This window comes from Trachurus trachurus (assembly GCF_905171665.1).
Source record: "Trachurus trachurus genome assembly, chromosome: 4".
NCBI lineage: Eukaryota > Metazoa > Chordata > Actinopteri > Carangiformes > Carangidae > Trachurus > Trachurus trachurus.
In genome coordinates, this window is record NC_139898.1 from 10,524,144 (window position 1) to 10,540,213 (window position 16,070).

Consider the following 16,070-nt stretch of genomic DNA (forward strand, 5'->3'; position numbering starts at 1 on the left):
TGCAGCAGACCACTGCATCACTGCTACACATGGCAGTCAGCTCACTTCAAAAAGATGGAAACCCTCATCACTGAGAGGTGGGTCCACTTTCTGCGAAGTGGCACTTAAAGATGATATCCCTGGTATTTCCTTCTCCATCTCAGGGGTTGTCGTCCGCACCGCTGTGAGGAATATTTACCCCATTGTGAGGAATATTTCTCAGATTTATCTTCACCAAGCTGCAGGAGACAGTTACTACATTTCCACCGGATGGTTTTTACCTCCTGGATTTTAAAAAGGATCATTAGTGACAACGACCCCTCATCAGCTCTGGAGTTACCTAATTGCTTATGCCTGTGTGTGGATGTGACTTCAGTATAATTGTGTGTTTGCGTTTGTGTTTGCATATATGGCGTAAGTGAGAGCCGGAAGACAAAGAAGGAATTTTCACTCGGAAAGGACAAAAGAGGACAACACCAAACAAGTTGAAGGAGTAGCAGCGATGTTCTGGTGGAAGCACCATTCACGGACTGGGTGTCGGCCGTTTCAAACTATGAAGGACGGGAGGAGGATGATGGGATACCCGGGGCTCGAAGGTTCCCTAAGTGCTGGTCGATGGGTGTCATCTCTAATATGGCTGGGGCTGCTGCTGCTGCTGCAGGCATCTCCAGCCGCCGTGTCGGCTCAGAAACTCGATGAGAACGACCCCGTGGTCACCACCACCAACGGCAAGCTGCGAGGCATCAAGAAAGAGCTCAACAATGAGATACTGGGCCCCGTCGTGCAGTTTCTAGGCGTCCCGTACGCCGCCCCGCCGACCGGCGAGCGGCGCTTTCAGCCACCCGAGCCGCCGTTATCGTGGCCCGAGATCCGCAATGCCACACACTTTGCACCGGTGTGTCCTCAGAGCATCGTGGAGGGCCGCCTGCCGGACGTCATGCTGCCCGTGTGGTTCACCAACAGCATCGACATAGTGTCCACCTACGTCCAGGACCAGAGCGAGGACTGCCTCTATCTTAACATCTATGTGCCCACTGAGGATGGTGAGTTTGCCTGCAGGCCCAGGGTAGGACGGTGGTGGGTACAGTGGGGGGGTAGGGGAGGAGGGTAAAAAGGAATGCCACAACCTTGTGGTGGAGAGAGGAGTGTGTTGTCGGGTTGTGTTTTATTATGTGAGAGTGCATTTCTGTCTCTGTCCCTGTCTGTCACTCTGTCAGTTGAGGGGAAGCATGACCTTGCGCATGTTTAATGTGCATGACACTGCTTATAGTACATTAATGTGTGAGAGTGGTTTTGTGAAAGAGAGAGAAGAGCTCGCAATGTGTGTGAGTGTGGGGCATCCATCTACCCAGACCAAAGTATTCTCATTCCCTCCATATCTGCATCAGTCTTTCCCTCCATCTTCCATCCTTTCTAAACCCCCCTCCTCTTCCTCCTATTTTAACTCCTCCTTAGCCGATTCCTCGCTCCTTTTTGCCTTCCTCTGCAAATGCCATACCCCCCCCCCCCCTCCCATGTCTGTAGCTCATCATAACCTATTGTGCTGCGCCACAATGGCAACAGTTCATTAAACAAGACAGTCGTTGTCATGATCATCACTGATTGATTTGGCTGACTGGCTGAATGACTGGCTGGCTGACTGATAGGCTGAATACCATGCTGATTGAGCGGCTGTGATTCATTCTTTCCCTCCGTCTTTATTTCTCCCTTTCCTTCCTTTCTAAGTCTTTTTTTTTTCGGTCAATCAGCTTTGTGTGTGCGCGTCTGTGTTTGTGCGTGCGTGTGTGCGTGAGTGCGTGAGTGTGTGTGTGTGCATGCAGCTCCTGTGTGTGTTGCGCGTCCAGGAGCTCCATGTTATTCTTTAGTCTTCTATTCATTTTACAGTCAAAAGAATATCCAAGGAATGTGCCAGGAAACCGGGCAAGAAAATATGTAGACAAGGAGGTATGTATGAACTGATCGCAACCTACCCAATGCCACAGTAAGAAGAGACAGCCTGAAAATAGGAGGGAAGGAAAAAGAAAATGTTGTACAGAAGAAAGCAATCAGGTGATCAAGGTGTACAAATTATTCAGGTGTTGACTCGGGGCATCTCTAAATTTTTAGAATGCTAACTCCAAAATACAGTGGCCTTTTTAAATGCTTCCTATTTGTGGCCAATTTTAACAACAAACCAAGCTGTCAGACCCAGTCTTCCACTGCTGCAACATACCTGACACAGTTCAGGGGGTATATGTGAGCAGAACAGGACCTCTTCAGATTTGGTAAATGTCCTGCAGATAGCAACAATAACATGTTTGCCACTAACACCCTGACTCAGCCATGTAATTTGTAGACCTTGTGATGGCCGGATGATGGTGCAGGAGTGTTGCATCAGCCTCCCTTGGTCCATTGCTGTGTGGGTGCACTCTCTCATTGGTCAGCGAGATTGGGAGATTTGAGTGGATGCCAGATTTGGGGTCAGAAGGTGTGCAGTAATGATGGTTGATGTGCAAGGAGATAACAGCAAATTTATTAGATCAGGCACACTGTCTCTCTCTCTCTCTCTGTCTCTCTCTCACACACACACACACACACACACACACATGCGCGCGCACACCACTCAGTGATGTAGATGTATGCAGTGTTAAACAAGATGAGCTCAGGTTGGACCTTGACTGTGTAATCTCCATTAAAAGAAAGCAGAGCTATGTTCAGGTTGGCTCAGGCTACTGTATCAAGTACTGTTTCATCAAGATAATGCCCTCCTCCTCCTCTCTGTCTCTCAGCCTCTCACTCCCTGGATGTGTGCATATCTTTTATGTGTGTATATGTTTGTGTGTGTGTGTGTGAGAGAGAGAGAGAAAGAGAGAGAGGGAGAGAAAGACAGATACAGAGAGAGGGAGAGATGCTGACAGTGTCCTTGATAAGGTCTGGGTGTTAATGTCATTGTCTTGGCAGCAGTCTGTATTATCACTTAGTGTACGATCCTGCTCTTCTTACAACACAGATACATGTAGACTCTAACTCCTCTCTTCTCTTCTCCTCTCCTCTCCTCTCCTCTCCTCTCCTCTCCTCTCCTCTCCTCTCCTCTCCTCTCCTCTCCCAGAGATATGCAGAGTAGAAATGTGTTTAAAATGGGAGATTATAAAAGCTTACATTTTAGTCATACGGCATGGAGAATCATTATTATAAAACCCAGACAATCTCTTGTGGATTTCTCTTTTTTCATTTTATGGAAAAGGGAGATTAAGTGTAGAAAACAATGTATGTTGCACACAAAAAAATCACAATGGCGGATCTGTGGCCTGTAGCCTGCTCTGCTTGGATTTTCTTTCTTTGCTCTTTGTTTACTACCCGCTGGCTCTGCATTGGGGGGGGGGGGGTAGATAAAAAAAAAAACTGTGAAACATCAGGGAACCACTTTGAACTTTATATACAACGCCGTCACAGCAATACTTCATTAAGTTAAGCTTTATGCAGCCTTATGCAGTAAGCCACAGGTAATTAAAGCATACATAAATTAAGATTAATGCATGTAGGCCACTTGGAATATCTTTGAATGTAATGTGAAAAGTAGTTTCTGATGTACTTCAGGTATGAAACATTGTAATCATAGTGATTCAGTGTCGGAGGATTTTTTTTTTTAGCCTTTTAAAAAGTACTCCGTCAGAAGACACGTGTTCCTGCTAATGTCTGTGCAAATGAAAGCTTAATACAATTATTGCAGATGGGTGACAAATTGAACGAACTAAGTAAGAGAATAAATGAGTACAAATGTTTACAGGGCACTGAGTGGTTTCAAGTATGACAATTATTGGTACAATCATTTAAGAGACTGGGGGGTCTCTTTGGTTAGTTAAAGCAGATATCAGTGGAATGTTTTTGTTAATATAAGTCCTAAATAGTCCTATTTTCCGTCAGCAATCACTTACATGAAGTATTTCAGCCTAAACACGAGTCTCTCCGTCACTCTGCTCTGCTGTAACCCGAGGAGAAAATTTTCCTTGTGGGATACAAGTGTTATCCAATGAGGAGAGAGAACGGCATGAAGGGCTGTGTGTGCAGCCAAGGGATGCGCGTGAATGTGGTGACGTAGCACGAGGACCAATTGATGCCTGACAAGGGCGGGGGCTGCTAACTCATGGTGCGTTCAAAGAAACTCGTACTTTGTGTTTTTCCTTCCTGTGAAGTCATACCAGTTCGATCTGGTACGAGTTCACGGGTCGGAAGTTACGAGTGGCCGTTATAGGGAACTTTCACAGACAACAGGATGGTAAAAACACGAGCTACGGGTCACCTGGAACGCTACCAAGTCGTAGTTGTGACTTGAAGCTGTAACTTACGGTTTCAAAAGCCTGCCTTGAACGCAGCATTAGCCGAAACGGCCGTGAAGCTGATATCTGCTTTAAGTGAAGCTTTCCATAAAATCCCTGCACATCGTTTGTGCAGGGACACATATTGTAGCTGTATGATAGACCAACACAAAATCTTCAGAAAAGGGTATTTTTATAATATTTTGTGCAGCCAATTGTAAGCAGGGTACACTTTTAATAAGATGTTATACCAGCATGAGTATCAGCCGCCTCCACACCTGTCTTACATGATCACTGAGGAGCTGGCAGAGATGAATCTTTGCAAGCACGTGGTCAAATTTCATCATGTCTAGTTCATCCAAGTCATTTCTGTAGGTGTAATCTGCCCTAGCTCATTATTATATTGCAATGACTTGTAATGCATATCATATTATATAAAAATTGCACTGGTATTTGATTTCACACCTCACAGTTTTGAATGGCAACCATATGTGCTAATGAAGAAAGTAACAAGGAGGAAAGTATCATCGTGGTGTTACCTGGGTCAGACTTGACTTTCCAATTTATGACTTAAAAAATACAATACATCTGATCTAATTTTGATGTCCTCATCTGGTGATGGAGTTGTCGGTGCAGGGGTGGCACACTAGGCCACTTTCAGACATGATTTGAATACCAGAGTGCAGTAAAACTGACACCAGCCATGCATTTTCCTTTTAAGGCTGAACTTTTTCTTTCAAATGCATATTCCAGACCAACAATAGACTAGTCTGCCACAAGGGTTTTGTCAATATTGGATCATGGATCATTTGGGAATCATCATCTTGATGTGCCCAATGGAAATCTACAGAAACAATATGATGTGACTGAGTCATTGCACAAGCACTGTCAATGTTATTTAGTTACAGTAGGCATGCTATTCTCATAATGCTATCTACATACATCTGAAAGGCTCTAATCTACAGTCAATTGTGCAGCTTTCTGGATCTTTCCCTATACAGAGGCCTGTTTCTTGGATACTCTCAGGACATCAGTCATTATCAGTGACACAGTAGCACAATGTCTAGCCAGTGGTGCACGGAGTGAGTGGACAGATCATGTTGAGTGACAGGGTAATTTCATGGCTAGATGTGTGCACAGTGATGCATTCGGTAACAGGGTTAGATTGCAGGAAATACATGATCAAGAACTGTGTTAGAAAGTTGCACTCTCAGTGCCACAACAGTACAGCTGTTTAGTGATGAAGTGAGCAGTTTACATCTGATGTTACAGGTTAGACACAGAAGCTCCGCAGGTGAAGAATCATCATGTGGAAGGTCTATTTATGCTCAGAAAAAGTCTTTAAATCCATAGGTCAATTCTCATTAGGTTGAGCAGTTACATAGACAGAGCCATGGAGAACTGGTGTTTGACTAAGTGGCATAGGTGTGGGATTGTGTTGTTTTAGTAAATTAGGAATTCCAACAACATTCACACCTGCCACCAAGATAAGACGCTGAGCTTTTGTTAGTTGTCTCTCTGCCATGGCAGAGTGCGGAAGTATGAAGGAGAAACAAAGTTAACAGGGTGAAGAGAGCCAGAGACAGAGATAGGCAGTGATGAGGAGCAGTGAAAAAGGGGCAGACTTGGAGGCATATTTAAGTGAGAAGGACAAAAACAAAGTGAAACCAGGACACAAAAGCAGAGTATAACTGCTGTGGAAGTCGTGCATTGGTCATTGCAAGCCCTGTTGTTCTCTGCTGTTCTGGTGTAAAGAACTCTCCTGTTGTTAAAAGTACTGTTTTTGATGTGTCTTGGATGGAGTCCAGGCATGTAGTTATCATGTGCTGGGATGGTGTTCTCTCTAAGATCATGTAATTGTAATTCACAGATGCATACGGTAAATGCTGTAGAAATTCATGACAGCTTAAAAAGAAAAATGACACAGAATCATGATAGACAAGAGAAAAAAAAAACATCTATGTTGGGAGATCAGTCACATTGCTGCAAAAACTGCTGCAGATATGTCGTGGGTCTAGTGAATCGTCATGCATTATATTTAAACTACAAAATGAAGTGAGTGAAATGAGTGAAAACTCTTGTATATGAATTTCAGAGACCAATATCTGAACTGTAGCTACGCTATTATATATGCATTGTTCTAAACACAACATGGAGTGACAGGATAGTAGTTAATTACTAATATCACAATTTTCTAGTCCATCAAAATGTTTTAATGAGGGAGATGGGGGTAGTTGTAACATTTTTGACACTTCTGTGTGTATCTTGGAGCTCTTTTAAGAGTGCGTTCAGAATATGAGGTGGTTTAGTCTCAAACACAAGGAGTGAAATGTTACAATTCACCTGCCATGGGTCAGTTGTAAGACACCCCCAGTGCGATGTAACATGGTAAAATACCCCAGAGTGATGTAACTTTTTCAAAAAAGTACAAAATCTTCATATTGAAAGCTTTTTATTCAACATTTAAATTACCTTTTAACATAATTGGTGTGTTGGTGTGCGTGTCTCAAGTATAGTCTGATCCTAACCTTAACCCTTTCGTCTCTGTCTTTCAAGACCTAGGCATACTGTAATTCAAAGAAAACATAAATGCAATTAAAATTTGGGTTGGAGTAGGTTAACATACTACATTGTTGTTACAACTAACCCAGACTCTTGTTGTTTCAACTAACCTAGACCCTTGTAGCCATGAACCTGCTTACTGTACCTTACGGCTAACAACTACAAAGCAGGCAATGACAAAAATAAATGGAGGGGGGGAAATACTTTCATGCCTCAAAATTATATTTCCCTTCTAAAATTGGCTGCATCTGCCACAGGGTGCTACTTTTTCACATAATGTATGGAAGAAAGACTAAACTGAGCATATACAAAGTCAATCAGATGATTGTTAACTTGTACCTCATTGGAGTAATTGGAAGTGTTACAACTGACCCATGTTACAACCATCCCCAGTCTCCCCTACTGTTAAATTAGAGCATGATTTGTGATTCACTCACCTTGTCACAACATTTTCTTAATCCGAATTACAGCCTAGAGTATTTGAAGAGGAAAACTTTTGCTTTTTCAAGCACAAATGATTGATGTGTGAGTCATGTGGAGAATATTTATAGCTCTGGGAGCTCTATAGGGCTGCTCAATTCTTGAGCGAAATGTGTAGAATCAAAAATATTCAATGGAAGATGACAGCAAACCATTCTTAGTTCCTTGATCAGATATGCCCTCATCTAAACCCTATTTGTGTTTGTTTTTATTAAAGCTATGTGTGAGTATGTGTGAATATGTCTCGGCTGAAAACATCTTCATGCAGAGAGGTGCTGTCAGAGGCGTCTGTGATCAGACTCATTGAGCAGCATGGCAGCAGTGCAGACATAGTTTCTGACTGATCCTCGCCCTTCTAACCAATCACATTAGGTCAGAGTCATGGATGGAAGCTCACAGCTGTCAGTCAAATACATGGATGTGCTTCGGGTCTACTGCTCGAGTGTGGCTTCCTTTTGCAAATCAAATATTTCACTGTTTTGATTTTTTTTTTTTTCCATATTTTTTTTAATTTATTCTTATTTTCAAATATTTAAAGGCTATATATCCATCTTCCATGCCGCAAAACTCAGCTACAAAGTGTTTGGCTTTGGGCTTTGATTGAGAACTCTCATATTACAATTTTGAAATATTATTGAGGCAGAGGTCTTGTGCAGCTGCTTGTTCGGAGATAACGGCAAATGCTATGCATCAATAGGTTTGGCTCCTTTTTCAGAAAAAATCTAACAGGTTTACATTCCATATATACTAGCACCTGCCATGTTAGCGGTGGGGTTGTATATTTTTAAATGCTTCCCAGCCTTAGACTTCTGCTCCCTATACACCTGAAAGTAATTAGTGCATTTTGTATTTTTTCCATCATTTTGTCTCTCCCTCCTTTATTATCATTGTCTCCACCTCAACCCAAAGCTGACTGCAGGCATGTTCATGCCTCAGCTCTGCAGGTTGTCACAAGGCATTATGGGTAAGAGGAAAACAGGGGCTGATGCAGATGTACATGTTAGTGGGTGAAAGAAAGTTCAGGTATCAAATTATAACAGTTTGAATAATAACAAATATATTAAGCATCACAAGCTGACAGTATCAGGACAGACCAGTGTCGAGTACGTCAGTTGTTTGCTGCGCCTGTGTGACAGCGACAGCCACGGCTGGAGGTGTTATCTCTTCCGCTTCTCTGTCCATGTGTCTGTCTGTCATTCCCATTCTCATGAACGTGATATGTCAGTAACACCTTGAGGGAATGTCTTCAGATTTAGCACAAATGTCTAGTTGGACTTAGAGATGAACTGAATAGATTTTAGTTGTCAGAGGTCGGGGCTCAACGACACTGGTCTCATATCAGAGGGAGCAACCGGAACTAGACTTAGCATAGATGTTGAAAAAGTTTGCCCAAGAGCTATCTCAAAGTTCACTTTCCACAGATTGAAATTAACCCATTCAATACCAATTTGTACATCATTACAAATTTTAACTAACTTCATGTAAGTTATTATGAATAGGACATATCCACGCTTATCAATCAATATGTCACTTGAGATTTTAGTTAATACTTCTTGATAATTTCACTAACTGAGCTGCTGGATTTTTTTTGAAAATTTGTAAATGAGTTATGGTAATTTCCTTGCCAAGCCCCGATGCGTGTGCATTTATTTATTTTTATTTGTTAATATATTGAAAACTGAAGAAGATATCAATGAGATTTATGTATACTAAACTTGATTCAGAGACAATCTGGGAACAATCAAACTGACACTCAGGGAGGAGGAGATGACAAAAAGGCTAGGATTAGGGTTAAAAAAAAATCTCAAATGTCAGAAAATCAATCCTGGAGGACTTTTAAGAGGCATTGTGTCAAGCACATTGAGTTGGACTTTTTTTTTTTTTGGTTTTGTTTTCCATTCAGCGCCAGCTTCTCTCATTTTCACTTTTGGTATCATTTAGTTATTGGAACAAATTTCATGTGTGTAGCACCAGCCCATGGCATAAGACAACAAAAATATCTTTGTCTGTGGTGGGTTAGACATCCATTAAATGGTACTGTAGTCCTACCATTGGCTGGGGGGGTCGGGGTTGACACAAATTGACCCCAAACGTCTGAAAGACAGCAAAATATCTGTGGTTTTGAAAAGCTCTGATGACAGTGGTGATGGTTGTACCACTCTCCTACTAGACAAAGAAAAGCCCCACCCCCCAAAGCGCTGTCAAAGCAGTCAACCTAGGGGAAACACTGCCCTATATGTTTAGGTTGAATTAAGCACTGGGCTTTTAAAACCCAAACTAGGCCATTTAAACTGCAAACTAGGCCATTTCCCAGTGTACATGCACACTATTTAATATCTCAAACAGTTCTGGAAATATTTCTACATGTTGCATTATTCTGACATTGTGTGCCATCTTCACTCCAGAGGGGTTTACAACTGAAGTTCTACTGTAGATGTGAATTTCTTCAAGATGGAGGCATCTTTACAGAAATTGTCTGTTTCACAGTTTTTCTTCCATGATTCCCCTTCTCCCTCATCTCTTTGTCTTCTCACCCATGTCTCTCTCTCTCCATCCGTCTTTATCTCCCACTGAACAATTTAGCCTTTTCCCTTGTGTCTGTGTCTGTCTCTCTATCCATCCTGACCTATTCACCCTCCCACATCTCACTTCCCCTCTCTGTCCTTTCCTCTTGCTTACTCCTTGGGCTTTGTCCCAGTTTTGTAGTCATTGAAGGAGAATCTTGTGGGAGGCGACACACACACACACATACACACACGCACACGCACACACAAAGACAAACAAAGAGAGTGGTGGAAATGGAAGGCAAGAATAGGCATGGCCCTTCTTGTGTTGGGTCTCCCTTGAGGGGCTCTGTCACCTCCATTCACGGCTTAACTTTTCTGCAGTGGTGTTTCTTCTCAGGTTAGTGTGGTGTGTGTGTGTGGGTGTCTGTGCAGATGAATTCATGGATATGGCTGTGTTTGTGTGTGTGTCAGGTGAATGTTAAGCTCTGTTCTGTCTGACAGGGTATGTGTCAAAGCTGGGCTATCTCTGCTGACTGCTGGGCTGGCTGGTGGGCTGGTGGGGGACATGCCACTTTAAGGCCGACTATTGGAACAAAAACAAATAAAAAGGGATGCAGAGAAATAGAATATACATAATCTGGGCCGAATCCTTTCTCTGCATTTTAATACCAATTTTGTTTAACTCAGTTACTGACACAATAATGTCAGACTATTATTTAAAATATGGTTGCATACATAGATTTACTGGGGAAGAAAACAAATATAATTTTATGGCCAAAAAACGGAATGCAAACATTATGCTACTCTGGTTAATTTTACACAACTTCCTATTTTGCTCTTCATTTTGCAATGCTGGAAGCATACACTGAGCTCCCCTCCTGACTGCAAACAGAGCTGGATAGTGTTGCACTACTGCAAGGGAGGCTTTGGTTGGGAACATCAATAAAAAAGTTTTTAGATTAACTCAAAAGTTCCCCACAGATTTTATAAATCAAAGTTACACAACACTGTCAAGAGTGCAACTGAGCTTTAGCTGCTGGTCAAAACCCAAAACGACACAACCCTTCTCTAACACCTGTAGAAACTGTGTTTGTGGGGGTTAGGTGAAAGAGCTCCAGGGGGTTGAATTTTACAATTCTGGGTCGAGTTAGAGCAAACTACCTTGTGCGATAACACATTACACACACAACAACACTGATAAGAGACTTACAGACTAAAAGAGAGAGACAATGAGGACCCATAAAACAGTATGGTCCATAAATCTAGAAAAAAAACTTATAAGTGTTGACTTTATGTTTCAGTAGGAGAGGCATGTACTGTACAGGCCATAATGTTGATCTAGCCATGTCCACAGTGGGAACCAAATACTCTCAAGTAGTGTCAGGGGAAAACATTACAGGATCATAAAACTCAAATTTTCATGACTTGACATGAATTGTGTTGATTAGAGTACTAATGTTTTCCTAGCTGTCACAAATCAACATAACTGGGGAAATGTATTTCTCAAACTTACTGTATGAAAACAAAGGTTGATCCCCGGCTGAGCGAGTAGCAGGAGGGAGAGACATGTTGTGTCCTTTTGTGAATAAAGTCTTGGACGTCAAAGCGCAACTTATTCAAAGGCTGTTGAGTCAAGAGTGAGTGATTAGACCCTGTTTGGATAGTTTGTCTTTCATGGAGGATTACCTGTATGAAAGATACTAATGTCACCGCACAGTCTTTAATTTACCTTAACATTCTTCTCCGCCTACATCTAATATTACACATCGTGGATATTTGTTATCATAGGAGCAGATTTTTATGTATTGCCATTCGATTCTCACCAATGGCAGCTTTTTGTTATAAAACTGGAGTCAGTGAACACATCAGCAAAAGCAACTGTCGGACCGTAAGAAAAGCACGCTCTGTTATAAGACAAGACTGTGGAAGTTTTCATGTAGGACAGTGCGAGCAGAAATTGTTATTGAAGATGTACAGTAAAACTCTGTTGGCCCCTCAACACCCAGCAACAGATAATGGTTCATCATACTCCTGTGGTAAAGAGGCCTAATGATGTTAGATGCAGGCACCATCCCATATCATCCATGGAATATTAATTTACTTACAGTCAGGTGATAATCTGCAGTGGCAGGAGGCTGTAGGAGTGTAATCACCCCATCAGCAGACACTATTGTAAGGTTAAAGGTCAACAACAGGGTTCAACGTTATACAGAGTGGGGAACTACAGTCTCTTGAGTACTGTCAAAAAGATAAATGGGGAACATACCCTAGCTACTCAGTAATTAAATTAAATTAAGCTAAGCCTAATTTTACAAGAATTAATTATAAATCTTACTAGTCTGTACAATGTTTGATTTTAAATTGCTGGCATGTGGAATACAGCTGAATAAGTCAAGGTATAAATTAATCAAATTAAGAATAGGCCTATATGAACATTGTTGATGTAAAGAGTCAGTGATGAACTGGCACTAAAAAGAGGCCCTGGCTGTTTTAACAGAGAGGCCATGCATCACTCAACCACATAACAATACATCAGAAAAGTATAAAATATAAAATGTTTAAATCTGGCTCATCTGTCTCAGGTCTGATTTTCAACCAGGACAGAGTTGCCATACAGTAGTTGACGATTTAAAAATATTATCTTAATTGAACATAATTCGTAAAATAACCACCTTTTGTTTCTCTGTAAGATTAGTGTCACCAGCAGTAAATAGGGGAGAATTAGAGTATTCATTAACTGTTGAATAGACCCAGTGCTTGAATAGCCTGCCCGTTGCCTGGTCAGGGAAATCTAAAAAAAAAAAGAAAAGAAATAAAGATGGAGAGTATGACCTTGGCTGATTGTATAAACAGTTTTCCAGGCTTTTGTTTTTTCCAAATACTTACACACACACACACACACACACGCACATACATGCACCTCTGCTCAAGGTGACAGCATTGATAGCTGCTCATACATATTCATGACTCTAGCATTACAATAAATAAATAAGCTATTTTTTTTTACTTCTTTCCTGAATATTAAATGAAGGACATTTGAACCTTTGGCACAGCACCAACACCAGCCATTGTAGTTTCACAAATGACACGAACAGCAACTGCAAAGAAGTCGGGGATACAAATGTCATAACATTGGCCCATTTCTAAGATTCATTGCATGAAAAAAAATCAATCTTTTTTTTTTTCTTCCCTCCCCACCCTCTTTTCTTTAGCACTGCGCCGCTGCAGCCGTAGCGGGGACATTTTGCCTCATGCATATTTCAGACACAGCATATTGTGAACAACACAGATAGACATGGCATGGTGAAAAGTAACAGCTTTTCCCATAGTTTCCATTTCACTCCTAGTTATTATTTATGGGAGCCCCTTTTCAAAATGGCCATACAACTATGCATGAGGCTATTTGCTTCAATGATGATGGAGAGGCATCTGTAAACTAACTGAAGGCAATAAGCCTCTGCACACAAGCCGCAGGAGGAAGGCAATGAGAGTTATTGAATGAATTATAACATTTTTTCTCTTGTACCACGTTCTTGTGTTGGTCATTATAGTTGTGAGGTGAATAGTATCTGTTGCAGTGAAAGTCAGCAATGTATTGTAAAGGAAAACTAGAATGGCAGCCTCGTGGTTGTATTCCTCAGCGAAGTTGCAGGAAATACGGTCACGATCTCTGCTCCCTGTATCACAGCATTGCCATAACCTTGTGATGTCACTGTGAAGTTCATCTTTCATTTTTTGGATAAAGGGTGTTATAATGATATCATTTAATTTCATTTGTTTCAAATTGTATCACAATGAGCTGATGATTTTGTCTGTTACGGCCAAAAACTTGTTTTTGTGCAGTGACAGTGACCTTGACTTTGAACAACAAATTCTCTTCAGAACGAGAGCAAATGAATATGTGTCAGATGTAATGAAGTGGGCGTTCCTTGCACAGCACGTTCAAAAGGCAACTTGACCTTTGCCTTTACCAAGGTCACTGTGCCACTGTGCCAGCGACAGCCAGGGCACACCTTGAACTGCCAGGCTATCTCTTTCTCAGGTTTTTTCCCATTTGATATCAAAAGGAAAGATATCAAATTGAGAGTTGTTAATATATGAACAAACACGTCTGGTACAAATGATGACAAACACTCTCGTCATTGCTGGGTTCATAGCACAGTGGATTGTCTTTCCACTTCAAAGATTCATCTACTAAAAAAAACAACTCATCATGTGAGCTAACTCGGAGAGAGTGAAATGGGACCACAAGCGGTATGCGGTTACTTTACTGAAGGATTAATTTTTAATGATAACATCCTACATCATATCTTTGGTTATGTGGGCTATGGATTCATGCTTTAGTTTGAAGCTAATAAATGATTTTCTAGCAATAAAAGCTTTTTAGTTATGGCCTGGCCATGATGATACTTGATTACACATTAAGTATGAATTTTATCTATGCATTTATATATGTATAAGTATCATGAATAAATAAATAAGATAATGATATGAATACATCCAAAAATCGTTTGATTCAAACATTATAGGAGGCAAGAGAATATTTTGTTCAACTTCTCGTCTGTGAATTATTCAGTGGGCTACTGTGCATGCTAATGATTTTGCATTTGGGGTTTGTTGCGCTCATGTAGAAGCAAGTTTTGCGTCATCTCTGAAGTGCACTTAATACTGAATACACAGTGCTGGAACAGCTACTGATGTTCTCACCATGACATGGTAACTAGACCACAGAGCTAATTGGTTAGACAGTCTGCATATTTTTCCTCAAGATTAACTCAAAGATGTGGCCTGTGCAAGCTGCAGCAAACATGGACTCTGATGTGCAGTGGTGCAGTCAGGGAGAAGGAAATCTAGTGGCCAACATACATAATGGACCTGTCTACTCTAAGCTGTTTTTGCAGGGCACCGATGGCTGTTGAAACTGAATAAGAACAACACACTGAGAGCTCTTGAGAACCTTGAAGAAAGTGCCTCACTTTGTCACATGTTCAAAAGCTTCTGTTAATTAGTTTACTTTTGAAAACAGGAAGCCATCCTCCACTGCAGGTGTGATATTGTATGCTTCCTGCGTCACATCCTACAGTCCCCTTAAACAAGCGCTATTTCAGTACAGGGAACTATGAAATCTGTTGTTAGGGTGGTGCCAAGTCCCTTTGATTATGCTGTGATGTTAAATTAGGTATGTAGGAATAGTACAGGCTGCATGTTAAAAGCTGGCCTTGTGCCCAGGTCCAATGTCCCCATAGATACATAAGTACCACCGCTGCGAGCCAGTTCTTTACGGTGCTTGTTGGCACAGTGAAGTGTTGTGATGACAGCTAAGTATCCCAATTGACATCTATGTTGCAAAACGAGCACAAAATTATACGCACCTTATATACAATATTTCTGTCCTTGCCAAGTGTCAGTTTGCACACTCCAGTACACTCTGCTTAGAGGCAGCCAGCTATTGCACTGACAGGTGTGCATCTGTGTTCATATATATGTAGGAGTCAATCGTTGTTTGCGCGTGTGCATGGAAAAGTAAATAGACAAGATGATGCTCGGCCAGATGGCGTGTATGTTGGATGCTCAACACAGAGGCCAAGGTGTCACCTTGGCTTGGTAATGAGACAGGGAGTGGTGTGATAGCAGTGGGGTGGTTATCAGAATACAAAATATCTAATGAGTTGTGAATGTCTGCTTTCCTCAACTTACGTTGTTGGAATGTTAAGCTACACATCTTAAAGGATTTTTTTTTCAGTGTAGTAACGGTTTTCTTCTTTTTTTTTTCGAGTTCCTAGTTAACAGTTATATATTTTGCAGGCAGGGATTAATACAAAAGTGTTTTGGGGAGTTTGACAGATACGGAAGACCAAAGTCTGTGTATCTGTGCCTCTTCCATTACAATGTGACCAGCTGTCTCCTGTGAACCCTCCAAATAAATGGTCATGTACAGTTAAATCACTGGAGAATCTGTTTTAATAATTGAAGAAATTCATGAGAAAATTAGAAGAATCTGTATGATGAGAGATAGGGTTTGACTAATTTCTCCATTGTGTTCTCTTTTATCACTAGGTTAAGCTTTCCGTCCACATCGCTGATTTCAAGTCCAAGTACCCCATCTGAAATAGCACAGTTTTTGTCTGAAATGTATTTGCTTTCTGATTTCGTCAAATAACATTTTGGTTATAAAAAATCAGCAGTTTAGCAGCCAGACAGCCATTTTGGATTGGCTGAGAAGTAACTTGTGGTTATCACTTGCCTT

At 41.3% G+C, this 16,070-nt stretch overlaps 1 protein-coding gene across 2 annotated transcripts in view; it reads left to right on the plus strand.

Annotated features, from left to right (window-relative positions):
• Positions 1-481: 481 nt before the first annotated feature.
• Positions 482-16,070, plus strand: part of nlgn1 (neuroligin 1) — a gene marked incomplete at both ends in the record, with an annotated part of 287,041 nt that continues 271,452 nt past the window's right edge. The window contains one exon of one of the 2 annotated variants that reach the window (XM_083970483.1): positions 482-1,022. In XM_083970483.1, the coding sequence (XP_083826609.1) occupies positions 482-1,022 (541 nt within the window). The remainder of the gene's footprint in view (positions 1,023-16,070) is intronic. The other variant, XM_083970484.1, reaches the window with a different exon arrangement.